Source organism: Symphalangus syndactylus, chromosome 10, assembly GCF_028878055.3.
Source record: "Symphalangus syndactylus isolate Jambi chromosome 10, NHGRI_mSymSyn1-v2.1_pri, whole genome shotgun sequence".
Lineage (NCBI taxonomy): Eukaryota > Metazoa > Chordata > Mammalia > Primates > Hylobatidae > Symphalangus > Symphalangus syndactylus.
This window is the reverse complement of record NC_072432.2, coordinates 104274367-104300680: the sequence shown is the minus strand read 5'-3', so window position 1 is coordinate 104300680 and position 26314 is coordinate 104274367. Positions and strand designations below refer to the sequence as shown.

The 26314-nt window shown below is 54.4% G+C and overlaps 1 protein-coding gene across 4 annotated transcripts; it reads right to left on the bottom strand.

Annotated features, from left to right (window-relative positions):
• Nucleotides 1-6330: 6330 nt before the first annotated feature.
• Nucleotides 6331-25860, bottom strand: AMOTL2 (angiomotin like 2). Of its 4 annotated transcripts, none has more exons than XM_055295377.2 (10): nt 25598-25860; nt 21164-21958; nt 17965-18271; nt 16748-16892; nt 16261-16353; nt 11965-12260; nt 10555-10853; nt 9742-9962; nt 8998-9174; nt 6331-8220 (listed from the first exon to the last, which is right to left on the bottom strand). In XM_055295377.2, exons 1-10 carry the CDS (start codon nt 25708-25710, stop codon nt 8162-8164), a joined length of 2505 nt encoding a protein of 834 aa, XP_055151352.2. In that variant the 5' UTR covers nt 25711-25860; the 3' UTR covers nt 6331-8161. The 4 variants fall into 4 exon arrangements, with proteins under 4 accessions (XP_055151352.2, XP_055151353.2, XP_055151356.2 ...); XM_055295378.2 differs by lacking the exon at nt 25598-25860 and adding an exon at nt 24761-24889 and having other exon boundaries at nt 8998-9177; XM_055295381.2 differs by lacking the exon at nt 25598-25860 and adding an exon at nt 24761-24889 and having other exon boundaries at nt 10555-10847.
• Between the last annotated feature and the right edge of the window lie 454 nt (nt 25861-26314).

Here is a 26314-nt window from a genome sequence, read left to right as displayed (position 1 = left end):
ACACACGTGGCTCACTCCCTTACCTCCTTCAAATCTTTGCTCAAACGTCACCTTCTTAATAACTCCTCTTTAAAACTGCAACTCTCCCGCAGTCCTACCACCTTGCTTCAAACTCCTCATCCCTCTTGTCTTTTCCTGTTTTCCCCCAAAGCTCTTGTCACCTTGGCACATAGTGTGGACCAGCACTGCGAGAGGACACACATACAGAAATTGAGGGGATGCATTTGGAAGCTTCTATGTTATAGCATCTCTAGCTATGGGATCTCTAAATTTGATATTGCTCAGAAATCCAAATGCAGATTGAAAAACAATCAACTGATTTTTCACCACAGAGAGTTTAAGAATTATTGTTCTCCCATACTCTATAAAGTTTAGTTTCCTGTTTGTCTTCCCCCACCCCACTCCTGCTAGAATGAAGTTCCATGGTGCAGGGATTTTGTCTGCTTTATTCCCCACTGACTCCCCCCAGTATCTAGAATGGGTGTGGTACATGCTGGGTCCTTAATGGCTATTAGTTGAGTGAGTACATGTGCAAGGCGAGGTCTGAGAGGTGAATATCTTTCACTGGACATGGGGTGGGATGGCTGTAAAAGTTCAACCACAGGCCCCTGAACTGACCATGCTGTTCGCAGGACCAGGCCTTGATGGTCCAGCTTGGGGGCTGCAGGAAAGAGACGCAGGCCTTGAGCACAGGCCTTTGAAAATGCTGCCCCAAGTAGAGGCACACTGACAAGTGTGAGGGCCAGAGTCTTTCTTGTGGCACAGGACGGGTCCTCCTTTCCCATGAACTTGGGAACAGAAGGGGCAGGGACTGGGAGACAAATGCTTCCATTCCCCAGAAGGCATCACCAACCTCTCCCCCTCCCTTTATTGTGGTGCTCTGGCTTCCAGGGAGGAAGGGGTGGGAGGTTGGCACCCGGGGATGGCATGGAGGCTCTGGGGAAGCCTTTCCCTGGACCTTGCCTGGCTCAGATCTTTGTGGCCTTGAACAACAACCCCTGTGAGTTGTTCTTGGGACCCAAACACTACAAGGCATGGCTGGGAACTGCTGCCCTGATAACAAGTGTTCCACCCCACCCTACCCTTGCTGCTGCCCCTGCCCCTATCCTCTCCCAGAGGGAGCCTAGGGCTGTCAGGGCCAGGCAGAAGCTCCAGGCAGGTGCAGCCCTCCTAGGGGTGGAGAGAGTTCTGATTCCGCCTGCTGTTCCCATGGCTGGGGCTGGCTACTGCCCACGTGGCAGTCAGCGCCTGGGCCTGACTCAGGGACCAGCCATCCGGTGGGGCCGGTTCTGGGCTCACACACCTACCTCCACCTCCACCTGCTCCTTCACTCCGCTCCCCAAGCCCTCGGGCTCAGCTTCTCCTTCTCTGACCTGAAGACTCCACCCACAGAGTCCCTTTTATCCTCTCCCACCTCTCCCACTTTCAGTGAATGGCGATGGGGGATGGGCACCTGGCCAAGGAGGAAGGGCTTGGGACCTTTGGTCAGAATATCCCACAGGGCTACTGATCAAGCAGGGCCACCTGTGACACCAGCGCAAGGACAAGAGTAAACGCCTGTATAATTAAAAAGCTCGGTTATGTCTTTTCACCTGTGGCTCCTTCTGACCCAAGAAGAGCTACAGACTAATGTCTGCTAGCAAGAGTTCCTTCATTCTGCACATCCCAGCTGTCCTCCCCATCATGGTCCTGTGGGAGCAGAAAGGAAGCTGGAGAGGGGAGGCTGCCAGGAGGAGGTGATGTTCAAGCTGGAGGAGAAAAGAGATGAGAAAGGCATTGTGAGGAAAAGGATTGGGATGTGCAAAGGCCTGCGGTTCAAAGAGGCCACAGTGCACTTGGAGCCATCCCTGCACGGTTTGTATGGCTGCACATGCACAGAAGGCTGATGAAATCCGGAGCCCCTGGGAAGGAGGCCTATTTTTCTTTTTTTGAAATGAAAGGTCTCACATATTTATTACGGAACCCAGTCAACCAGAATGTTCCTAACAGATTCAGAGAGAAAAAGTATATTCCCTAAAAAACATGTCCAACTGTCCAGATAGTGATGACATTTTCAGCTTGATATGGTAACATGATTGTGACCTTTAGACAGCATAAATACATGTGCCATCTAGTGTTCAATTCCTTACAGACCCAGCTTGGTTCTTCTCCAATGTCTCCTTTTGGAGTTGTACCCGATTTTATTACCAGTTTTCATCCGAATCCACTGGGGAATGGGACAATTTGCTTTTCTTTCTTGGCCAGGAATTGCTTAATCTTGAAAGTCTTATGAGAAGACATGGCGAGAGGCGGAGCCAAACACACACTACAACGGTGGAGAAAGGAAGAGAGAGGGGCCTGTTTCTCTTTTTTTTTTGAGACGGAGTCTCGCTCTGTCGCCCAGGCTGGAGTGCAGTGGCGCAATCTTGGCTCACTGCAAGCTCCGCCTCCTGGGTTCACGCTATTCTCCTGCCTCAGCCTCTCCGAGTAGCTGGGACTACAGGCGCCCGCCACCACGCCCAGCTAATTTTTCTGTATTTTTAGTAGAGACGGGGTTTCACCGTGGTCTCGATCTCCTGACCTCGTGATCCGCCCGCCTCGGCCTCCCAAAGTGCTGGGATTACAAGCGTGAGCCACCACGCCCGGCCTGTTTTTCTTTTTAAGTTAAAAAAGGTTATTGTAATTTTCAAGGCAAACCTAGCTGTGGTTTTTGTAGTCACTCTATGGTTGGGATTTTGGTATTTTTGCCATAATGCAATATGCTGTGGAGATTTCCATAGTACACTGTGTTGAGCAAGAAAGGCTTCAGAAGAGACTGGGCAGGGCTCTTTTCAAGGCTCCTGAAGCTTCAAAAGAAGGCCAACTTGATGCAAGAAGAGGCAAATCTGTGCAGGGAAATAACCAAATTATTGCCCAACACACCTGGAATGTGCCCCCAGGTAGGAGCCTTTGGGCTTGCAAGAGGCATTTATCTCAGGACAGATCACGACACCAGGTTGGCTCAGAATCAAAAGCTGACGGGCCCACAGAGTAGAGTAGAATGTGTCCCTGTTGCAATCAAGTGCAAGTGGCATGACTCTCCCGGGCACCCCAAGAGCCAACTGTCAGATGTGCCCCACTCCCATTCCTGCTGGGGGCTGGAGGTTTGGCTGGTGGGCGAGAGCAGGGTGCACATGAGAGTCATTTACAGTTTGGTCCTCAGCAAACAGGTCAGCCCTTTCGTCCAGGCTCTGTGGTGATACCCCCATCCTGCGCCTGGACGCCAGGCTCCCTTTGTGGGTACCTCCGCCCTATAGAAGGGGCTGTTTTTAGTGGATATCCAGAACCAGCCACTTCATCTGCAGAAGAAAAACTGCAACTTCATTGACTTCCAGATCCATGTCTCACCTGGGAGAGACAAGGATGAACCCAAGTCCTGGGCACTTCCCAGAGCTCCATTCCCATCAGGGAAACACAATGCCCAACGCCCAGACAGACAGATTTACTGTGAAGCTAATGAATCTTGTACCTCGGGGTGCTCACTTGAACAGGCCCCTTCCAAAACTCTAGACCTAATTTTGTATTCACCACTTTGCATTCTTTTTCTTAAAGAGGGTCCTCCAAATTATACAAGCTTCAGGCCTCACAAAACTGGACTGACCCCTGCCAATGCTCCTTGACTCTGGAAAACCTTAGCAGACATGGGTGCCTCAGGGTCAGGGCTCACGGGCCTCCTTTCCAAACCTCAGGACCTCCACCCTGGCAGCCTAGGGAATGAAATGTGGGAGGTTCCAGCTCAGAGCAGATAGTGTCCTGGCTGCGGCCCAGCAGAGGTACTCTGGGGCTGCTGGGCCCAGGATGGGTGAAAGGGGACTCTCTGCAATAAAAAGTTCAAAGTGTCAGCCTAGGAAAGAGGAGCCGACAAGTGTGAAGGCAGCAGATCCAATAACACTTCTAATTGTGTCCATATGGCTCACTGGTGGGGCATTTGGTGATGACCCGTGGTTGACCGCTGGCTTAAAGTAGATGCTGTGATACAAAACACCACTGAATGGTGCACTTCAAAAGGGTGAACTTCATGGTATGTGAATTCTATCTTGTTTGAAAAGAAAAAAAAGATGCTGAGGGTTCAATTGCTGTGGCACTTCTCCCATGTGTCAGATCCAGGCATGGCACGTCCAGGAATGCACTGCTGGTTGCGGGGGTTTCTGGACCACCTCCAGAGGGGTCAGTCACTCCCAGCAAGGCCTGATCAGGGACAACCTCATCCTGGCCAGCCCCTTACTTGTGCTAGGAGATGGCAGAGTGGTACTGCAAACAACTTTCCTGTCCAGCTGGAGTTCTTCAGGGGCAGTAAAGTGGCTTTGGCTATCTCTGGGTGACTGGGCCCCGATTTGCTGCCCTTGTCTTGGCATATTTTCACCAAGCTTGCTGAGCCTGGCACATACTTATGCCAGGGGAAGAGTTAACAATTAACCAGGAGGTGAGAGAAGGGAGAGAGGCTGGGGCAGCCACTCACAGGCTGCCCTCCCGCCCCTGAGCCACATCCCCAGCCCTGTTGGTGGAGGCACTGGGTGGAGGCAGGGCAGGCAGGTTAGGGCTGCCCCTCAAAGAGGAAATTGGCCTCCAAAGGGCCCCGCTGAGCCACCTGGGCTCTGGCCCAGGCTCCACCCCTTCACAGGTGTTAGACACAGAAGGCAAACACCTCCCCCCACAGGTCCTCACCATCCCTGCCACAGCCTGCAGCTCCACTAGTTCTGGAACTTCATTAGACTGCATTTCACAGGGCATCGAGCAGCTCACTCACCCCCTTTCCCGAGAGGAAATGTCACTCAGATGCACTGGTCACCATGTGGCTGGAGAGCACCCATGCCCTGCAGGGACACTAGCCAGAAGATATTGGTGCCCCTCACACCTTTCTCTGGGACACATGGTCAGGCATGCATGTGCACACGTGCACACAAATGCACATGCGCGTACATGTGCTGGGTACACTGGGACCGATTTCTTATTCCTCCTCGTCTGTGCCAAGGAAACATTAAAGTGACTTTCCACAGACTGGATCTCACAGAAGGTGCAGATGCTTTGGAAGCCCCTGGCCAAAGGTACTGGGGTGAGATGGCACTGTTGTCAGGGCTTATTGTTCACAGGTCTGAGTTGCCAAGCTGTCCTTTGGAACTCCCTGCCACAGGGACTGGCATTTTGTTTTGGACAGCAAGTCAGCAAATGTAGCCATGGGCTGCTGTGGCCCAGGAAGGAGCAGTTGTGGGAGGGTGAGAAGGAGCCCTATTGTTCAGGCCGCCTCCATGCACTAGGCCTGCATGTCAGGTGAGTAACCTATTTGCAAAGCTGCCTCTAGTTCAGGGCTCAATGGGAGGAAGGCTGGCATAGATAGTGCCCCAGTGGCAGGAGGCAGGCTGGAGGGTTGGGTGGAGGTGTGGCCATGGGGTGGGTTTGATGCCTCTGCATGGAGAGCTCCTCATCCAGTGGGGCCCATCACCATCTGCAAAGTTGCTAGAAAAGTTTTTGGATGTTTCCAATTCTTCCACCTGCTTGTCTCCATACTTGTGGGCTGGTAGGCCGGCTCGGGAAGACACCTTCTCTAGGATCTCAACTTAGTTACTCATCAACATGGCTCCCGAGTTCCCACATTGGCCCTGAAGACACTTCATTCACGGCCATGGTGGGGAACGTTCCCGTCACAGGTCATGTAGGCTGTCTGGTAGCCTGCTGCTGCCTCATGGCCAGCTGACTGCTGGCCACATGCTGACTGGGAACCTCAGGGTCCTAACGCACTTATAGAAGCACAAGGCAGGTATTTTGTTTCTGATACAAGAACAAGCAAGACTGAGAATGGCTTTCTCTATTTTTGAATTGGAGCAATACGCTTTCCTGAGCATCAGGAAAGAGTGGTGATGCCACAGCAAAGGAGGGAGGCGGTGGCTAAGAACACGCACATCCCTGAATGTCCTCTGCATGGTGCCTGGCCTTCTGGATGGCTTCGGACAAAACTTTATGTGCTAGGTGGGAGTGGGAAAAGGAGCGGGGGAAGGATAAAGTCATCTTTGGACACCTACTCTCACTGTGGATAACCACAGCGTGTGGCCAAACAAAGCTGATTAGAGCAGAGCTACCTGGGGAGGCTGCCATCTGCCAGGCCCTCCTTCCCCTCCCAGCCTTCAAGACATGTTATCTATGAAAAGGGAAAAATGCCAGCCACATCCTCATTCCAACTCTGTCCTTAATGCAGCTTCACAAAATTCCTAGATTCTATCTCGGGTCTTTGAAGAGATTGGACTATGACTTGGGTGGCCCCCCAAAAGCCTCACCCTTTCCCTTCCCTCAGTGCAAAGTGTCACCTGTGCAAAGACATCACTTTTAATTATTATTTTTTAATTAAAATACTGTTATACCCAGTGGAATGCGGCAGCAATCCTGGTACAGGGTGGCATAACAAAACAGCCATGTTTACATTTTAAATATTTACGATAACTTAAACATACAGACACACATCATGGTCTTTGGCAGAAAATGTTCACAGCACAAAAAATACTTTAAAAGAAATACCAAATATTAATCCAAAATATATTAAGTTGTTTTTTTCCTTTCACAATATTTTTTGCCTTTTTTTTTCTCTTTTTTCTTTTTGCTTTGTAAACAATGCACATGAACCAAATGTATTTTTCAGCTTTAAACAGGGGTAGGGGAATTTTTTTAAAAATTGCAATTGTCCAGCAAATGCAAATGCTTAAAAAGGAAACTTGAGGAACCATGGAAATAAAACAACACATACCAAACCTAAAAACGACAAAGGAAGAAAACAAAGAATCAAGGAGAACTAAAAACGGTAAAGACAAAACTGCTAAAACCCACCAATAGCTCCTGGGGCTGAAGTGAGGGACTCTTTAAGACCAGAAGTCAAAGTCACTGCTGCTAGCAGGCTGCCATGTGGGTGTTTCACCCCAATTCCAAAGCATCTGGTCCTGCTTTAGGGCGCTGGGCATGGGTAGCTTGAGGAGCCAGCCTCCTGGGCACTGTTTTGTGATGGGGGCTCCATTCAGAGGACTATTTGACTCTTCTAGCTCATTAACTAGTTTTCAACCGCTTTGCTCCGCTCCCAAACCCTCCAGGTGGGAACAAAGACAATCATGCTAACAAGACTTCTCCAGTTTCTCAGAGAGAACTGGTACGGGTAGGCCCACCGAAGCCCCCCTGGAGGCATGCATGGCAGATGTCTGTTCATGGTGGCTCATTTCGTCTGGCTCAGGGTTTATGACCAAACTGACAGGATGTTCCAGGGACAGGAGCTGTGGAGCCACTTCAAGAGGCTGGTAGTGGGGGTCCCGTGGGCGTTTATAGGGCTCAAGATGGAGGAAAAGGCAGCCGAGATCCTGGGAATCGAGCAGCTTTAACATCCACGGGTCAGGAACTTGAGGAGGAGGCATAACTGGGAGGCCAGTCAGAAGTTTCAGCAACTGACAGTAGGAAGAGGGGAGCACAGCCCATGGAGACACATCGGAACCTGCAGGCCTCAGTCTTCTGTTCCACAAGAAAGGGAATTATATACAAACTGCGCACTGTCTCCCAGTCCACTTAAATGGCCCCTAACCCACAGCAAGTGAGGTGAGGCTGTGGCTTCTCCAAGACTAACACCCTTAATAGTCCCCAAAAGATTCAAGTCTTAGTATCCCAAGAAGGCAGTGAGGAACTGAAGAGCAGATGAGGTTGGCTGGAACCAAACTTAACCAGAGAACAATATGGCTGACTTGATTAGTGAACCAGTTCACCTGGTGTCCACGGGCAGCCGTCCTTGGAAATTCGTTCCCCAAACCAACACAGCCCCTCCCTCCCTGCCTGACTGACAACTGGCAGGGCAGAGGGAGCTCAGCTCCTTTCTGAGCTGTCAGTTGCTACCCCAGTAGCAGGCCTTGGGCAAGAAGTCAAGGCTGAATCCTCATTCTCCATAAGGCCCGGAGGAATGTGGGCTAAGAAGCAGAGTCTTCTGGGGGTGCCGGTGCTCTCACAGCTCTCCTCTCCCCTGGGGTCCTCCTCCTGAGCTCCTGGGACCAGGTGGTCAATGGGAATGAGTGTCTGGCTGGGGAAAGGGACGGAGCAGCAGTTGACGGGGCTGCTGAAATGGCTGAGAGTGGCACAGGGCAGAGGAGGGGAGAGAATGGCTCAGAGTCCTGAAGCACCACCTCCTTCAGATCAGTATCTCCACCATGTCCGACAAGTCCTGGACTCTGGATGTAGCTACAGAGTCTGGAGACAGACAAGAACACAGGCACATGCCAATGAGTGTTACTAGATTGCTTTTAAAATCCTGGCACATTTGAAAGACAAAGATCATTCTTCACCAACTTTTCCCACCTCTGCTGCCCAGGTTCCCAGAAGTCGGCCAACCAAGCACAATGCTCTGCTCCCTTTCAGTGCTCAGCCCAGCCCATCAACCTCCGATGTGTAGGATGCATTTGTTTCTAACTTTGAACTGGTTGGAAGGCTTAGAGAGAGCAATGGAGAGCCCTGAGGGAGGGAGGCTGCAGCATTCTTTTCATGCCTGTGGTTTTCTGAGATCATGAGGCACAGGCAAATATGCAAAGGCCAATGTGAAAGGGGAGTGGAAAAAGAAATGGCATCTTCTCAGATTTCTCCTTCCCGGACTCTTTAAATAGGCTTCCAGAGTGCCATCGGCATGACTTGCGAGCTCCATTCTCTTGGATAATCAAATTGGAAATTAACTATGTAGGGAAGACCATGAAAGAGGAGTTAAAGTGCCTCCCATCTGATTGCTTTCCTTCTGAATTCTGGATCTGCCTCTAATCAGGGTTTCCAATTTCCCTATTCATGCAACCAGCTATCCCTCATGTTCACATTGAGGTGGGCCAGGCACCCTGCTCACCTCTGGCTATGCACGGCTCCCCATGGAATGCGGGCAACGACCCGGAGGGGGGCTGGGAAGAAAAGGCCTTGGTGTTACAGTTCACACACCAGTGCCCCCTCGGCCCTACCTAGCACAGAAGTGCGGTCAGGAGGACTTACCCAGAGAGGCTGCTCTCTGGCTACTGCTGCACCCCAGAAGGCTGTCAGGCTCCGGAGGCAGGCAGGTGGAGGTGCTGTCTGGGGGGCTGTCAGTCTGGGTGCTCCCATCTCTGCTCCCGTGTTTGGCATGGGCAGCAGGGGGAGATGTGACCACTGGCTCCTCTGTGGGTGCTCTGTCTGCTGGAAAGGTAGGTGGATGGTTATTGCCGTGCCTGTAAGATGTGGCCCTGGTGAAGGACAGTCTAAGTTAACTGTCCCTGCTGGGGATTCAAGGTGGAGTGGGCTGCTCTTGATTTGCAAGAACTTTAAGACTAAAAATGTTCCTATTTTCAAATGAGATTAACTACCAGATTGGATTGGCTTCCAAATGTTTTGGGTGGTGGGACCCTTCCTTATAGATTAAATCTTCTAGAGTTTCTGTGGCATCTGTTTAGAAGGAAGAGTGGAGGGGGCTTGCATAGAAGGTGTATCTGCACAGGAAGCTCTATTTTTCTTAGTTCAGTGGCTGGGGCTGAAGCATGATGGAATTTATGGTGATGGGGACTAAGTACCCCTCTTCACACTGGCAGGGGAGCCGTGTGCTGTAGAGTCACTAGAGGCAGAGAATAAGCCAGCTCCCCTGGGAGAGGGTCAGGAAGCCCTGGCTCCTATGAGCCTCAGTTCTGGGTGGAAAGGTCTGGCAATCTGTGTTCAGGCCCAGGAGAAACTACCTCTCAATCTGTCACAGCAGCAGCCTCCTCTTACCTGTAGTCAGCCGAGCAGGGGCGTCTGCTGTTTGGCGCTCACTAGAAGAGAGCCCTTGCCAGCCCTGGGTTCCTGCAGCCGCAGCCGCGAAAACAGATGGCACCGACTTGGCAGGCCGCAGGGAGCCCTGGGTGGCCTTGCCAGGGTCTCTCCTGGAGCGCTGCTGAAGGACCTTGATCACTGCATCCTTCTCCAGGATCTGGGCATGGAGCACCTTTAACCTGAGGGGTGAGAGGCCATGCCCACATTGTCAGACCCACAGATCCAACAGCCTCCACCCTTCCTGCCTTATAGGAGTTAGAGGAAACGCCCCCCCCACTCCCCCAACCCTGCCAGGCTGGATCCTCTGTGCTTGTAGCAGCGACCTAGACAGGGCTTAGAAATGGCACCACAACTCTGGAATTTGATGCTCTTAGAGCTCAGGCTCTGAAAACCACCAGTGCATAAGGCCCTGGGCCCTTCTCACACCAGCAAAGGCAGGCCATTAAGGGTGGGTTCCAGATTCATCAGATGATAGTGGCGGCACAGCCCTCATCCTGCACTCCGGAGAGGGGAGGCAGGGCCCAAGCCCTGGAGGGCACCCAACACCTCCACAGTAAGAGTCTCCTGGGCAGACCAAGCACTCGGTATTTCTGGGCAAATGCATGTTTACAGTGCCTGGTGTGCCAAGCATGCAGGTTCAGCTCAGAAGCAGGAGGGACTGCTGAGCTGTGTGGGGAAAGGGGCCTGTTTATCAGGGATCAAGGGCGGGGCAGTGACTGGACATTGCCACCCGCCCCCCCAAGCTCAGGTGCCTGGCCTGCAATGCCGAACCTGCTTTCCATCTCCTGATGCCTGTGGCCACCAGTGAGCAGACCCTCATTGAAGCTGCTGCTGGGTGAGGGCTGGGGGGAATGTCGGATGAGAGTGGTGTCACGCTGGGCGGCGGCTGTGGCAGCAGCATCCATGGCAAACTGCCTCATGGCTCGTTCCTCCAAATACTTCTGCTCCCACTTGGTCATGTCGGCCTCCAGCGCCAGGATCTGTTCCTCCTTCTCTCGCAGTTGTTCTGACAGCCGCAGGGCGCTGAGCTCTGGGGACCCACCACTGCCACTGCTACCACCTGCCTGTCTCTGCAGAGCAAGGAGTGGAGACCGTGGTCAAGGGTGCAGGTTGGGGTGTGGCAGCCACTTGTCTTCGCCTCCACACAAGGACTGTCACTTGTACATGTCCGTGTTCAGCCATACACAGCATACATTTCCCCATCCTTCCTCTACCGAAATGGGGGTACAGCACAGGTCCCCATACCCCTGCCCTGAATCCTATGGCCAAGGGCACAGAGACCAGACAGATAATCCTCCAAACTGGCAAAGGGGGTGCTATCAATAATTATACTGGGAAAACTGGTGTAAATTAGAACAGAACTGGGTAAACCAGGGGGTTCAGTCACACTACCTCTGTGGCAGGGGTAGGTTTGGGAGTGGAGAAATAACTCTATTTGGTTTGTAAACACCAAGAGTTGTTTACACAGAAGTCCAAAGTGAGGCTAAGCACTATGGATCTGGACAACCATCTTTCCTCCCAATCCCGGGGAGGCATATAAAAGCTGGTTGGTGACTGGGCGCAGTGGCTCACGCCTGTAATCCCAGCACTTCCGGAGGCCAAGGTTGGCGGATCATGTGAGGTCAGGGGTTCGAGACCAGCCTGGCCAATATGGTGAAACCCCATCTCTACTAAAGATACAAAAATTAGCTGGGCGTGGTGGTGCACGCCTGTAGTCTCAGCTACTCGGGAGGCTGAGGCAAGAGAATCGCTTGAACCTGGGAGGTGGAGGTTGCAGTGAGCGATGACGCCACTGCGCTCCAGCCTGGGCGACAGAATGAGACTCCATCTCAATTAAAAAAAAAAAAATGGCTCGCTGGCCTTCTTCTATATTCAGGTGCCTGACTTACTTTCTCTAGAGGTAAAGGACAATATGCCCTGCTGCTGCTGAGGACAGGAGTCCCCGAGGCTGGATGTGGGCCAGGTGGCAGGGCCTCTGCTAAGACAACGAGTAGAAGGGAGCATGCAGCAAAGGTGGAGCAGACAGCAATCATCCTTGCCGCCTTCCAACGGGCCTGCAGCCTAGATCTAAGCAGGGGCTCCCAGGGCCTCAGCCCTGGCCTCCAAACCTACAGTCCCCAAGGAGGAAGGGAAGCCCACATCCTCCGATGCTGCCCTAGCCTGGATGCTTTCTCAGCTCACCTGCTGTGCACGCAGGGCCTTGAGTTCCTGCTCCAGGCGAGTCCGCAGACGTAGCTCCAGCTGCTCTCTCTTCTCGCAGGCTGCCTGTAGCTGTCCGAGCGCCTGCTGCAGCCGCTCCACTTTCTCCACATAGGCCTGCTTCTTGCGCAGCTCCTCTTCGGCTCGAGCTGCCCGGCCCTGCGCGTTGCCCAGAGCCTGCTCCAGCAGCTCGGCACGCCGCCGCTGGTCCTCGATGGCGCCGCGCAGCAGTGCCATCTCTCGCTCCAGCTTCTCTTGCTCCTGCTGCTGCTCGTAGCCTGTAGGGAGAGAGAGGCTTGATCAGTGACAGTGACCACGTTGGCTGGCCCCATTGCCTCCTGGGCTCTGTGCTGACCACCGGATGAGCACAGTTGCTTCTCATTCTCTCAAAAATAACAGGAATAAGGTACCACTATTAACCCTGTTTCATGGAAGAAGAAACCAAGGCTCATGTTAAGTCTGGAGTAAATGACAGAGCCCAATTCCAGGACCCTTGCAGTAACAACTGGGCTACCCTGCCTTTCTACTGGGACATACTGCCATGGGACAGCCCCAAACACCATCCACTTGTGCCAGGGGCCACCATGTCTAAAACACATCCACAATATCCTTTGAACCTTGTGACGGCTAGAGACTGTTGAGGTAGGAACTGTGATGCCCATGTACAGATGAGAAAATAGAGACTCAGGTAGGCTGTGACATGGTCCTCCTTCCAGTGGGAGAATGAAGGAAGGGGGAACAGAACCACCATCTGCTGTCCGCACACCAGGCACGTACACATCTTATTCCACGAACCCTCCAGCCCCTCCAGGGAGGATTTGGGATCCCCAGCTTATAGGGGAGAAACATAGGAGGTGAATGGTGCCGCTAAATGGAAACTCCAGTTGGCCATACTACAAAGGCCCAGGCTGCCTCTGGCTACATGGTGAGGCGTTTGTACTTATAGGCCACCCAGAGCTCTGGGGCTCCTTCTGCAGACCCAGGCCGAGAGGTCCGTTGAGGGCTACATTTCCTTCCATGGTCTGAAAAGACCACTGAGATGTGAGCAACCAGGCTCAGAAAGAAATGCAAAGTCTGCAGCACAATGAAAATGACTATGGCCCAAAGATTAGTGTGTAAGGGTCCAGCTATCCTGACTTTTAAATCATTTTGTTAATTGCCCAAAGAAACTCTGCTCAGAGGCCCTCTCCATACCGCCAGGAGAGGCCCAAACCAGACCACAGAGCCCTCCATCTGATGCTCTAACCTTGAATCCACCTCCCAGGCACCTGCTCCTTGAGAGTCCCAGGCTGCCCCCTGAGGAGTGGGTCAGCTGCCTGCCTTGCTGGAGAGCACGAGGCGGGCAGGGCTGTGGGCCCCTGATAACGAACCTAAAGGCGCTGTCTCTAGAACAGCATTCTGATTCAGTGGAATTTTCTGCCAGAGTGGAATTGTTCTATACCGCACCCTCCAATGCAGTGGCTACTAGATACACGTGCTACTGAGGACTGGAAATGTGGCTAGTAAGATGGAAGAACTGAATTTTAAATTTAATTTATTTTCATTAATTTCAATCTTTGGGTCACATGTAGCTAAGTACCTATCATATAGGAGAGTGCAAGTTCTGGAACAGAAGAGTGAAGGCTTGAGACCTTGGCATGTGGAAGGGAGGATTCATTTACTCAGGGCCCTGGGGCAAGGCAGGGAGGACACAGAGGCAACTCAGGTTAGCTCTTGGCTCATTTTGGATTTTTGAAGGCTGAGCCCAGGATGGTATCATTCTGTGGCATGGAGGAAAACATGGGGAAGTCCAATAATATTGAAACAGATGTGTTCATATTTCGCCGGCTTAACATCCATTGAGTGGGGTGTTAACATCCATTGAGGAGAGGCAGCCAGGTTTGGACTCGGGCAGGAAGGACCCTCCCCTAGTCCACCTGTGCGTTCAGTTTGCCCAGGGCCTGCATCTCATTTCAGCCTTAGCATGACTCTGTGGGGAAGGACTCTGTCTCATCTTATAGCTGGAGAATCTGAGGTGCAGGGAGAGAAGAAACATCCCCAAAGGGGTGCAGCTAACAGGCAGGCCTCAGGCCTCAAGGCCAGGTCTCCAGGGGGCACTGCTGGCCTTGAGGGGCCAGAAGGGCAGTGCTGGGGGGCTGCGTGGCTTGCCTAGGAGGAAAAGCAGATGGCATTGGTGATAATGGCCACACTTTCTTAGTGTTGACTGACCCCAGATAAAAGGGAGGTCAATCAGACACATCTTTCCTGCCTTTGCAATAGCTACTACGGAGCAAGGAAGAGCTGCTTGGGTTTCCTCAGCCCTGGGGGAGGAGGGGCCGGACGGCTTCCAGAAACTTCCTGCAGCCTTGTCCAACCTCTAAGGCCCTGGTGGGGGCTGGGAGGCTTTGGGCTCTGGCCATCCTCTGCCAACAGGACCCTGATAAAACCTTGGGCCTGCGGGATCTCGGGAAGAAGAGCTCTCAATAAGAAATAAGTGGCCCGGGTGCAGGTGGGAAGAAGACGCCCGGAGGCCAGCGGAGGCGGGCAGGAAGGCAGGCGAGGCGCCGACGGGACCCGGGATGCGCCTTGGGCAGCGAGCGAGCCCCCACCTCCACGTTCCAGGCTCCCTTTGTGCTCACCCTCCTTCCTCCCAAAGCCGGGCGAAGGGCGCCAGGCAGCGCGCACGGGAGGGAGCGGCGGGGGGCGGGCCGGGAGCGGAACAGCTTGCGGCTCTGGAATGCCAGGCATCCAGGTCACCCGCGGCTGCGAGATTAATGGCTCCAGCGAGGAGCCAAGAACAGCTCGGCGCTCACTCGCTCCCCGGGGAGCGGAAACGCCTCCCGGCCGGCCCCCCTCTTCTCATGCCCTAGCAAGCTCCCAGAAACCCGCCCCATGGCTTCCTTTCTTTGGCAGAGTCAGGCCCCAGAAGTCCGCCTTCCTCCACAGGCACCCTAATCTGCCTTGCCCTTGCAGCTTCTCCTCCCCCGACTCCTCAGGGAAACCCCAGGGCTGCCCCCTCCCCTTTCTCCCTCATTCCCTTTGACTCCTTCCCAGAGACCTTAAGCCGCTGCCATCTCACCCCACCCAGCCAGTAGAGATCAGCCTACCTCCTGCCGCACCCTGTCAATTCCTTCAGTGCTGTGTTCCTCCATTCCCTGCCCTAGTCTTTGAACCCTGTTTGAAGGAAGATAGGGGTGCTGCCAGCCAGAGCTAAGTCCTCAAGCTGCTCCTCCATTTCTGCACCCCACACTACTCTTTGTGCCATTCACAGTAGGGTTCCTGTGAAGCCTCAAAGCCATGTTTACCCAGCTACCAACCACTCCCATTCCACTTCTCTGCAAACACCTTGAACTGCACTAAAGCTCCCAGTAGGGGCTCAATAAATAACTGTTCTTAGTCTTCTGATTGCTAGAGCCTCCTGCTGCTGAGCTCAGGGCTCCCTTTGCCACCCACCGCATGTACCTCTTGAACCACCCAATAGCTCCTTCACCTCTGGCTGGCTCTCCACCCCTGCCGTCCCCACAGAGCCTCTCTCTCAGGCCACCGGGGCTCCTAATCGCCAGTTTCTAGGACCACTCCCCTTGTTATTTTGCATCTGTGGGAACCTGCTCCTTTCTTAAGCTTACCACTTCTTTCCTGACCTCCCTGCCATGGTAACTTCCTGGGCCTGCTGCCCTCTCTCGAACATCTGCCAGTTGCTTAAAACCCATCTGCTAATGAATGAATAAATGGACTAGTCAGTGAACTTGCCCATTCTTCAAGGATGCTTAGACCGCCCCGTTTAGAACGCATCTGTTGGTTAAGGTCTGGGATTCCATTTTTGGCTGTCTTAGGTGCCTCCACTTGGCTTGCTATGGCCTAGGTCCACCATGCCGCCCTGCCTCTCACGTTCCTATTGCACACTCCCAAACTTTCTGTTGCCTGGAACTCCCTGGGAAGCTCTCAGACCTTTCCTTCTCCTTCACCTCACCTGTCTTCAGGGTTACCTTGCCTCCCGCAATGCCCAATGCACTGCACTGATAGTCAGCACCGAAGCTCAGCAAATCACTGCTCCCTGGCTTTCTCTCTTGTGTCAACTGATCTTCTTAAAAGATACAGAACTAGATCCCGCTCTTCTTTGGAAGCCACTTATCCCCACTATCCCCAGATCCAGTCCAGTGTTGGGCCTACAGTAGGCAGTAAACCTGCTCCCAAAGTACTACTTTGCAAGGGGGAAGGCCAATCTTCCTGGTCCAGAGGGTGTGCAGCAGTCCCATTGCCTGCACACAGGCCAGGCTTCTTAGTGGGGTCCCTACTCACTCTGAGCAAGCAGCTTGGCCACCATGTCCTGACTGCCGGCCTGGGCCTCCTGTGTCTTGCTTGCCAGGCGGCGGTTTGCAGATTCCAATCTCTCTGTTTCAAGGGAAGGAAAGATGTTTTAGTGTCAGGTGAAGCTGCCAGCTTGGGATTTTTCCTGACGTCCTATCAGGATGGGGCTGCATCCTCCATATTGGGGATGGGCTCATAAGGAAACCCCGGCTCAGCTCAGGGCCCGATGGGTGGGAGCCCCTCCTCTGTCAAGAGCCATCATCTGGGCCACACGATGGGAGCTCCCTGAAGGGATCCTAGGCCCAGTACATAGAGACAAGCATCTGTCTATCAGGGCAGCTCCAAAGGGGTCTCAGCCTGGCTCTCTGAGTTCATCTGCACTTTTGACAGAGAATAGATTCCCAATTTTTCTCTAGAACAGAAGAAGTAAGCCCTCTGCAGAGGTTCTCCAACCTCCACCTGTGTGACTGGCTCTAACCTCTAAGATCCCGGTTGAAGTCTTGCAGCCTCCTCATTTCACTGTCCATCTTGTTCCGCATGGTCTTCTCCAGGGCCTCACGCTTGGCGGAGGCTCTGGTCAGGCTCTCATGGGCCTCAGAGAGCCGCTGGATTTCGCTTTCCAGCTGCAAGAGGCAGACAGCAGAGCTGAAGGAAGGCGAGAGCTCCCAGGGAGTGATTCGAGGCTGACCCACTACTCTCCAGCAGAAAAGGTGACAGATGAGAGGCCACCAAACAGGAGCAAAACCTCCAGGTGACTGGTGGGATGGTCAGAAGCTTGTAGCCTCCGGAAGTAGAATAGACTGCTGGGACCAGCAAGCAACGGTCCCATCAGCTGCCCCAAGGACCAGATGCTGAGTGAACCCAGGGCCAGGTACTTTGGAAGTAAATGCCTGCAGGGTGACTGAACACAGATTCCCTGTGCCCAATGTCCAGAAGGAAACATTCTACTCTCGGCTGGCTTCCACCAAGAAACTGAGTACAGTTGGCCAGAAGTGGGCACCAAAAGACTCCAGCCATGTTGGGGTGGTTTGACCTAACTTGGACACCACAGGACAGTCAAGGGAGGCCTGAGGCCATCTGCTAAAACAGCCTCAGCGGAAAACTGGTAACCCTTCACTAAAGGAGCAAGCACCAGGCCTAAGCCTGAGCCGCCTCTGCCTGGTGTCCCAGGCATCACCATCCACCCAGAGGGCCAGCTGGGCCCCGGCTGCCCCTCCCACTTGGCTGCTGGCAGGTTCCGCACGTGCTCTTAGCTGGCCTGTGATTCCAACAAGTCGCTCGTTTTTTTTCCAAGACGAGAAGTTTTCTTTTTGGTCAGAGCTGGCCTGGAACAGACTTGCTGTTGTGTGGGGGACACAAAGGGCTCTCTGTGGGAGGTGTCCATGGGAGGGGGTGTGTGCAGGGCAAGGGTGCGAGTGTGCAAGGAGCTGGTGAATGGGCTCTTTCTAATCACCACTGGCCAGCAACTGCTCATGCTCCAGGCCTGCTCTGCCGGCCTCTCGGCTGTTCCCCAGCTGTCTGGAGTCAGCTCAGTAGGGTGCATGAGGGGTGAGGGAGGTGGAAAACAGAGGGATAGGGAGAAATCCAGCCAAACAGTTTTCAGGCTCCTCTGCCTCTCCTTGGACTACCCACTCCCCACGTAGCCCCTCGGGGTCTCTTCCTGGTCTGCCCTTCTGAAGCCCCAGCGGGGCCTACCTTCTCAATGCGGCCAGCCTTCTCCGCAGAGCTCTCCAGCTCCCTCTGCAGCCGCTCATTGTCCCTCTGCAGCCTGGCATTCTCCCTCAGCACGGCCTCCATCTGGGCCAGGTGGGCACTGCCTGAGGTGGCTGAGGAGGCCTGGGCACTCACTGGCCCCTCCACAGCAGGTGGACTGAGGGAGCTCAGGGGGCCATGGCCGAGAGCAGCTGGATGTGGGGGAGGGGGGTGCTCCTGAGATTGCTGCAGGTACTGGTACTGCTGCTGCTGTTGGAGGAACACAGGGGGCACCTGGGCCTGCAGGATCCTGGGGAACAGAAGAGACGGTGCTCAGAGACAGCACAGACCCTCATGGCTCCCACCCAGAGCAGCCCGGAGTCACCCCACTCCTAGGCATACTGGGAAGATGGTTAATTATTATCAATAATCAATGTATTATTAAAATTACTGCAGATAATTATTCAACCCTCTAGTGTTAGGCAGGGACCAGTGGGGAAGGCCTTTCCCAAATGTTTCTGTCTGAGGCTCTCAAGAGTCAGACTGCAGGGCTAGAGGGGATTAATGTCAGGATGCTTGTTTCATACCCGCCTCACAGTGGCTGGGGCCTTGGGGATCAGCCTGAGCAATCCTGGGCCTCCTAAGCGACTAATGCTTAGATACGTCATCTTAAAAAATGCACCCTGACACTTCTAATCAATGGAAGGTTCTTTTTGGGGCTGGAGGCCATGTCAATCATGACTGAACGTACAACCTTCCAGGCCCCAGGACAACTTGGTGGCTGGGCCCCAGCAGCAACCTTGTGTCTGTTACACAAGTCGCCAGTTTCAAGACTGCCAAAGCAGCACTCATTTTCTCCTTCCTATTTCAAGTCCTGCCACCCCCCACCCCCCACTCACCCAGAGTCATTTTTAGAAGACTCCAGTTAAGGTTAGAGCAGTGAGACAAATGTCAGGGTAAGAGTCTGACAAATAGGGGTTCAAATCCCTGCTCTAGCTGTTTAACCTTTGGGGGAGTGCCTCAGCCCCACAGACTGGGCATTGCTCTGTTGCATCATGAGGGTCTCCAGCCTCGCCGGGATTCGTTGAGGATGATGCTATGTAAGGCCTGGCAGAGTGCTGGGCCAGTGCTGGGCGGGTGGCAGGTGCTCCTGTAGTGGTGGCCCATCCTCCATCTCTTCCAGTAGGAGCCTCAGTTTACCCTCAGTTTAGAGAATAAATGTGGCCCAAACTCTTGGTTTCCTTGGGAGTAGGGGCTGCCTCTGGACTACTGTGGTCACTGAGTTCGGGGGACAATGTTTTATTGGCCTCTGGCACTGGTGTAACATCACCCCCAGGGCTCCATGTTGAGGGAAGGAGCAAAGGGCAAGAGGCATGGGGAGTCCAAGGGCCTTTCTGGGGCCTTGTGATTCCCAGTGTCACAACTGCATAAGTTTCCCAAAGAATCTTCCAAGTCCCAGAAGCCCCGCAAAAACCGCATTCCCCTTCTGGGTGCATCATCTCAGCACTAATGCACACCCAGCCTGTCCCTGACTCTTGCTGCCATACAGCCTATGGCCCCCCTGCTCTTCTCAGGACCCTAGGCTAGGAGTCTAGCCCCTATTTCCTAACAAATAATCTTCATTGGATCATCTGAAAGGAGATATTGGGCAGATATATTTCTCCTACTACCTAAGGTGGGGCTTCCAGTAAGAGCTGGGAAGAGGGTCCCCACCGGAGTGCTCAAACTCTCCATTCCCCTGCTAAAATGGCCATTCTCAAGGCTGCTTCAAGAACTTGTTCCCCCCTGCACTGGGCCAGGCAGACACAACTGGCATTCTTTGGGGATGACTTAGCTCTGAGAAAGAATAGCAACTCCTTTCCCTTCACACTTGCTTTCCTTTCTCCTCGTCCTCTCCCTCCCCCGCTTTTTGTTCTCCTGCAAACAGTCTACTTCCTTGCTGTGATTACTATCTTTTCCTGACAGAGTTCAATAAGGCTGGTCCAAAAGAAGAAATCACCACTCAGCCTCTGAAACTCTTCCTGACCGAGCCCTGAGAGGGGCGATAAGGTGCGAGTCTGGAGGGGGTGGAGGCTGGAGAAAAACTATGAGGCTCCATCCTCTGGTTCTGCCATACCAACCCCATCATGTCACTCATTTCTCGAGAGCAAGGAAAGCCGGACGGTGGGAAAGTGGGTGTTTACTAAAGGAACACTCAGCAGGCATGAACAGAACCAGACTTTGACCTTGGGCCACCAGAAGAAGAGTCTGAAATCCTTGGGGTCCCTTGCTGGGGTTTCTTGGATGCCCATAGTGGGAGATGCAGCAGTGATGGCTGTGTCTGCTTCTCTGGAAAAGATGCTGGGCCAGATGAGAAGCGTGAGGCGAGGCCTTGTTTCTAGGAACACTCATTTATCCAGACTCTCTAGACTTCTTGCCTCCCCCGGTCTTCCTGCTTCCATTCTGGCCCCTTACAAACCATGCCCTGCATGTAGCCAGAGAGAGCATTTAGAAAAGGTAAACCAAATCACATCCCCTGAGGGCCTCCCAGCACACTCAGAATCAAACTCTAAGTCCCTACCCTGGCCCAGCAGCCTCTCCTGAGCCTCCTCAGAAAGGGGCCCACCTGGACCCAGAATCCTTTCCCACTGCAGGCTGCAGACGCAGGGAGCCTATGGCAGGAAATGAAGAGGAGAGACAAGTAAGCTCCCGCCCTGGTGTAAGATGCTGAGAGGTCTCTAATGAGGCCACTGGGCCTTTCCAGCCTCTAGTTAGGAATGCCTCCCAATAATCATAGAAAGCAAGCTGCTCACATTTTCTTAAAAAACCTCCAGAGAAGGGGGTCCCACCTTCTTCCTACTTAACTTGGAAACAGTTTGGCCATCATTCCCAACCTTGCCTTTAGGAAGTTCTTTCTGAAATCTAACCTTTAACCCCCTGCTGCAATCTGTGTCCTCTGGGGACTCTAGTTACTTGAATGCTACAGCTAAGCAGACAATGGTGCCTATCTCTGAGTTAAGGCAAGGGACACCACTAACTTCTTAGGGGACCTCAGCTAAGTCCCTCTTCTCTGCCAGGCATTAGCTCTCCCTTCTCAGAAAGGTTGGAGGTGGGGTGGATCTTGCTAGCTCTGACACAAGCTGTGATCTTGAGGCTCTCCTCCCTGAGAGACCTGTGCTGGAAGAAAGCCAGGAGTTGGAAAGCCCAAGGTGGGGAGAGTTACCTGACTTCAGCATGCTGGAAGTGCGGGCTGCCGCGGGCACGGTACCGTGGGTCAGTGACAGCAGTGGTGGTCTCATGAGCTAGTACAACGTGAGGGTACTGAGGTGGGGGTCCTCGGGACTCTGGGCCCTCAGCAGGGGGGCCCCTCAATGGGGGTCCCTGCTGGTTGCGGGCCAGCTGTGGGAAGCTGTGGGAGGAACTCATGTGGCTGGGGGCCCGGGCGCCGTTCCTCTCCAGGGACAATTGAAGGAGCCGTTCACTCAACGAGCGCACGTGCCCATGCCTCAGCTCCCGCAGGGCCTCATCCTGCCTCCGACTGCCTCCGGGGGCCCCACGGGGATCTCGGTCCCCGGCATGTGGCCGGGGCCCCGCCTGCTGGGCCGCATAGTACTGCGAGTGGGCTTTGGCCTCCTCATAGGTGGGCAGCTCCTCTCCCTTGCTGGGCTGTGGGCATAGCCGGTAGAGGGTGTTCTCTGCCAGGTGGTTCTCACCGACCTGGTGCTCCTGGCCCTGGGGCTCCTGCCTGGTGGCCTGCTGCAGCACCTGACTGTCCTCTGGGGCCAGGATCTCCAGGGAGGCCTGGGGGCTCCCTGTACCCCCAGTTCCAGCCCCACCCCTCAGGGCCTGCTGCTGGATGGCTAGCAGCGTGCGCGTCTCAGTCAGGTTGCCGTAGCGCAGCTGCTCCTGGATGAGGCGGTGCAGGACTGTCCCCGAGGAGTCTTCCAGTGTCCTCATGCTTCTTTGGCTTGCACACAGCTGCCTGGACAATGGCCGGTGGCACCTGGCCCCAGAGCACCTGGAGGGGGGTGGGGAGAGAGAGAGAGAAAAGCAATCAGTGGGAACCCATGGGAAAGGAGAAGGCTTTCCAGGATTTCCATTATTACTCTAGTGGAAAGCATAAAAGTGAAGAGCAGGGGTGGGGCGGTTCACACAAGCCTGGGTTCAAGTACCAGTGCTGCCATCTACTGATTAAGACAAGTTACCTAACCTCTGAGCCTCAGTTTCTCCATCAGAAAAATGCAAAGAATTCTGCTTGACTCATGGAGATGAGAAAAAAAAGAGGCAGTGGCCTACGAGCTCCTGGCACAGTGAAAATCCTGGTAAATGATTACTATGATAACATTCGTGGAGACTTACTATTCCTGGAGAGAGACAACAGGAAACCAGAAGATAACCCACCAGGAACCACCACGCGTACAGCCAGCTACACATCGAACAGCCTGATGGGCAATTCTAAGGCAGGCCTAGTTCAGATCTAACCACTTAGCTATTCAGTCTAGGGGTGGATGGGGCCCTAATTTATTGGCAGGTGATAAAGAATGCATGCAGTCCAGTAGAAGCCCTGGGCAAAAGGCCCCCAGGACCCTCTAGACTGAGGCATGCCAGAGCCCAGCCTTGGCACAGTCAACCTACCACCCTCTAGCCCGCTGAACCCCTGGCCACTTTTCCCACTCTCCCTGAACAAGAGAGCTCCTGGAGGATGGGCTTGGGCTCTGCTTCATCAAGTGCTGCTGACAGAATGAATCTGGGGCTCCCTGTCATGGGATGACCTTGGCAGTCATACCGCAAGGTGAACAGGAAGAAGGAGGAATTGCACCTGAACTGGTGAATAAGGGATGAATAAAGATGCTCCAAGAGGACAATGGTTTTGTAAGATGAGGCAAAAAGGTGCCACCCATTAAGGTTAGTGGGTCAGTCTTTGTGCTGACAGTAACTGCGAGAGAGCTCCAGGAAAAAGAAAGGATGGCATGATGTCTTTGATTTTATGATTATCCTCCCCAACACACACACACACACACACACACACATACACACACATACACACTTGCTACTTGGAAAAGCCCCCACTGGTCCTCTAGGCACATAAGGGATGGGCGCTCAGCATCTTTCTTGACATCAGTGTCAAGGAAGCCCATCTTGACTTGGGCCAACTGGAGAAGTAAGGGGAGGTTGTTGGTTGAGAGACCTGGGGCAGGGGAGAGGGGACTGTGAGCCTAAAGTGCTGGGAGATAATATCGGAGAAAGGAGTTCCCTTCTCAGCCTGGGCTCCCAGTGGTTCATGGACTGGAAATCTGCCAGCCTCTCTCACCCAGCTTCCTTTCCACAGCCTCCTCCAATACAAATCTCCAAACTGGGATCCAGGGAAAACTAAACAGAATCCACACTGCCACAGGTCCTGTGTGTATGGGCAGGGGTTGGGGGGCGGGTGGGAGGAATGTGGCCCCTCCTCTGCCACTAAACTAGCCCTAGTGTCCTGCTTCAGTTTGGGCTATGGCATGTTGGCAGAGCAGCCATTCCCAATCCTTTCCCTCTCCCCACCCCAGGACTCCAGCTGCCCAGAGCTGGGGACTGGGGGATGAGTCTGGAGGGCACCTCTGTACCCATCCTTCCTGGCACCCAGTCATGCACCCCCACACACAACGAGGGGTAGATGTGCAAGACTCCAGAGCTACCCGAGGCAAAGCAAGCAAATGGGATTCGATTCGTATGGGATTCAGTTCGCCCTGGAGTTTTATCTGCGGGCATTTCCTAAGATAATCACTCTCTGGGCCGACTCCCACAGAGAAGGCAGGGGAGCGGCAGGAAGGAATGCGGAGCCTTCCTGACAGATTCCAGGCGCTCCATAGTGTGCCCGGACTGGGAGCAAGGAATACCTCCAAGGCCTCTCATCGCGAATTTGTCCCGGCCAAGCCCCTCAGATTTCACGTCCTTTCAGACATCAAACGCCTGGGCCTTTACAAAAACCTACTTGGGCGCCCCCGGCCGCGCACCTCTGCTGCACTCGCCCGCTGCGCTCTCTGAAGGCCACCTTTCTAAGCCAGCGCGCGTCTCCAGCCTTGGCCTGGGCTCCTGCCCGCCTAAGGAACCAAAGACAGTCTCCAAGCTAGGAGACTTTGGCACCCCAGCCAGGGCTCCCGCCCCACCACAAGCCCGGACGGACCTGGAGCACCGGTGGCCGCTGGTACGCCTGGGGCGAGCCGGTGAGGGTAGCCCGAGGCCCGGAGAGGTCTTTAAGCATCGCGGGTCCACCTCCCTCCCTCTCGAGCCCTCTTTGTTTTCCAAATACTCTAACGCTGACGTCACCGGGCTGGACAGCAGGCTGCATTCTTTCTAAGTGAGAGCCAATTCGTGGCTCCAGAGAGGATTTTCCAAGGAAGACAAAGAGGAATTCTTGGACTAGTTGGGGGCAAAGGCACCTGTAACCCCCCACCTAACCAAATCAGCCCGCAGGACCCTGCAACTTGAGCTCCAAGCGGCGCCTCCATCCCTGTCCCCCGCCACCCCCACTCCCGCCGACCTGCAACCCGAAACACCGTGGCTGTTGTCTCCGGAGTCGGCCCTCTCCCCTCTCCCCCAGCCCCAAGAGACCCGCGCGCTTCTAGAGCCCCGCAAAGCCCAGGGCACTGGGCTCCCTGGGCGGAGCGGCCCTTGCCCGGCACTGCGGCTGCCTCGAAAGGGCGCACTGCGCCCCAAGGACGCTAGATCCTCGAGGCTCCGACTCCCGGAAAAGGCCGGGTTGAGCCGAGACTCCAGCTTTGGCTGGGGCACGTTTCTGTGGCCTCGCGCGCTCTCCCGAGCGCCGAGCGGCCTTCCTTACCGCTGCGGCCCGAGGGTGCCCGGCGCAGTCAGACACCACAACCTCCGGCTCGGCCCAGCTCAGCTCGGCGGCGAAGATGTGTTCTCAGCCGTGGCGCCGACGCTCTGGCTGTTCGCGCCCCAGCGCGCAGCCCCAGGGTCGGCCCGCGCCGGAGGCGGCTGCTATGCCAGGAATGTGAGAGTTTCAGGTTCCCCCTCGGGATCAAAGCGAACCACAAATAACCTCTCAGCGCACCGCCCTCCTCCGGCCTCCGCCTTCTCCCGCTCCCTCCTCCCGGCCCCCGCCTTCCTCCGGGGAGGCGGCGCTGCTGGCTGAGCGCCGGGCCGGCCTCCGAGCTCCGTTCCTCCGCGCCCAGCGCCCTCCAAGCCGCGGTGTGTCCGTCCCTGCCCCCTGCTTTGCCTTCGGAGCTGCTGGAGACAATTTAATCCAACTCTGCCCATCATCGCCTCCACTCCCAGTCGCCGACCCACTCTAACCCTTCATCCCTAAACCCATCGACCGGACGACAGCAAGGGCTGTACCACGCGTGTCCTGGGGTTGCTGCGGGAGGGGGCTCCGGCTGTGTGTGTGTGTGTGTGTGTGTGTGTACCGGGGGAGGGGGGAAGGGGAGGAGGGACTGCAAAGATATCCATATCCTCTGGGCTGGGACAGTGCCCCGGGCAAAGTGAATGCTTCCAGCCACCGAGCCTCTTTCCCCTATACCCCCCTGCTTTCACCCCCAGCGGCAACCTTTGAATGCACTTTTGTTTACAAACACCTTCGCCAGCTATTTTACGACCCGTCTCCACGGGAAGTGTGAATCTGGGTTGGAAAATCCGGTCAATTTGACCCACTTACCCAACTGAATCACCCGCCGCCAGGCGCTCTGTCCAATTCTTCCGCAAGGTGATAATAGGCGCCCCTTTACGCAGAGTGCAAGGTGTGCCACCGCTGGCTTTTCGCCCAGTCATCCGATTCAGCCCTGCCAAGCACCCTCCAACGGAGTCCTGTTATCATCCCCGTGTTGTAAATGAGGACACCAGGGCTCAGAGAGCTTAAGCAGCGTGCCCAGAGTCACACACAGTGAGAACCAGGTAATCAACCACTGGGCTGCTTGGTTTCTCATTCTCAAAACCCCTCCCTGGCTATCAGAATCCAGGCTCCCTAGATGGACAGGGCAGACGCTGGGAGCCCTCCTCTCTCCACTTGCCCTGTCCTTGTTTTAATCTCTTCTTTACCTCCCCCTACACCCCTGCCAGCCAGGAGCTTTCCCCTGTACCCACTTCTGTGGCTCCTGCATGGAATCCTCTCCTCTGCCCCCAGGACACTTCCACTGCTAAATGGAAACCCCTTCTTCAGAAAGTCTGCTCTGACACATGCTGTCCCCGTTCCCCACCACACAAGGCCTCTCTACAAGTCAGTTGGGGTGAGGTGGGGGCAGTCAGGCCCCTGTCCACCCGGAGAGTCAGGGCTGATTTCTACCCCTGGCTGGGTCCTCCCATCAGCATGGAGTTTGCAAGTCCCAAATTCACTGGAGGGAAACAAGGACAAGGAAACCCTGCAAGCTTAATTGCC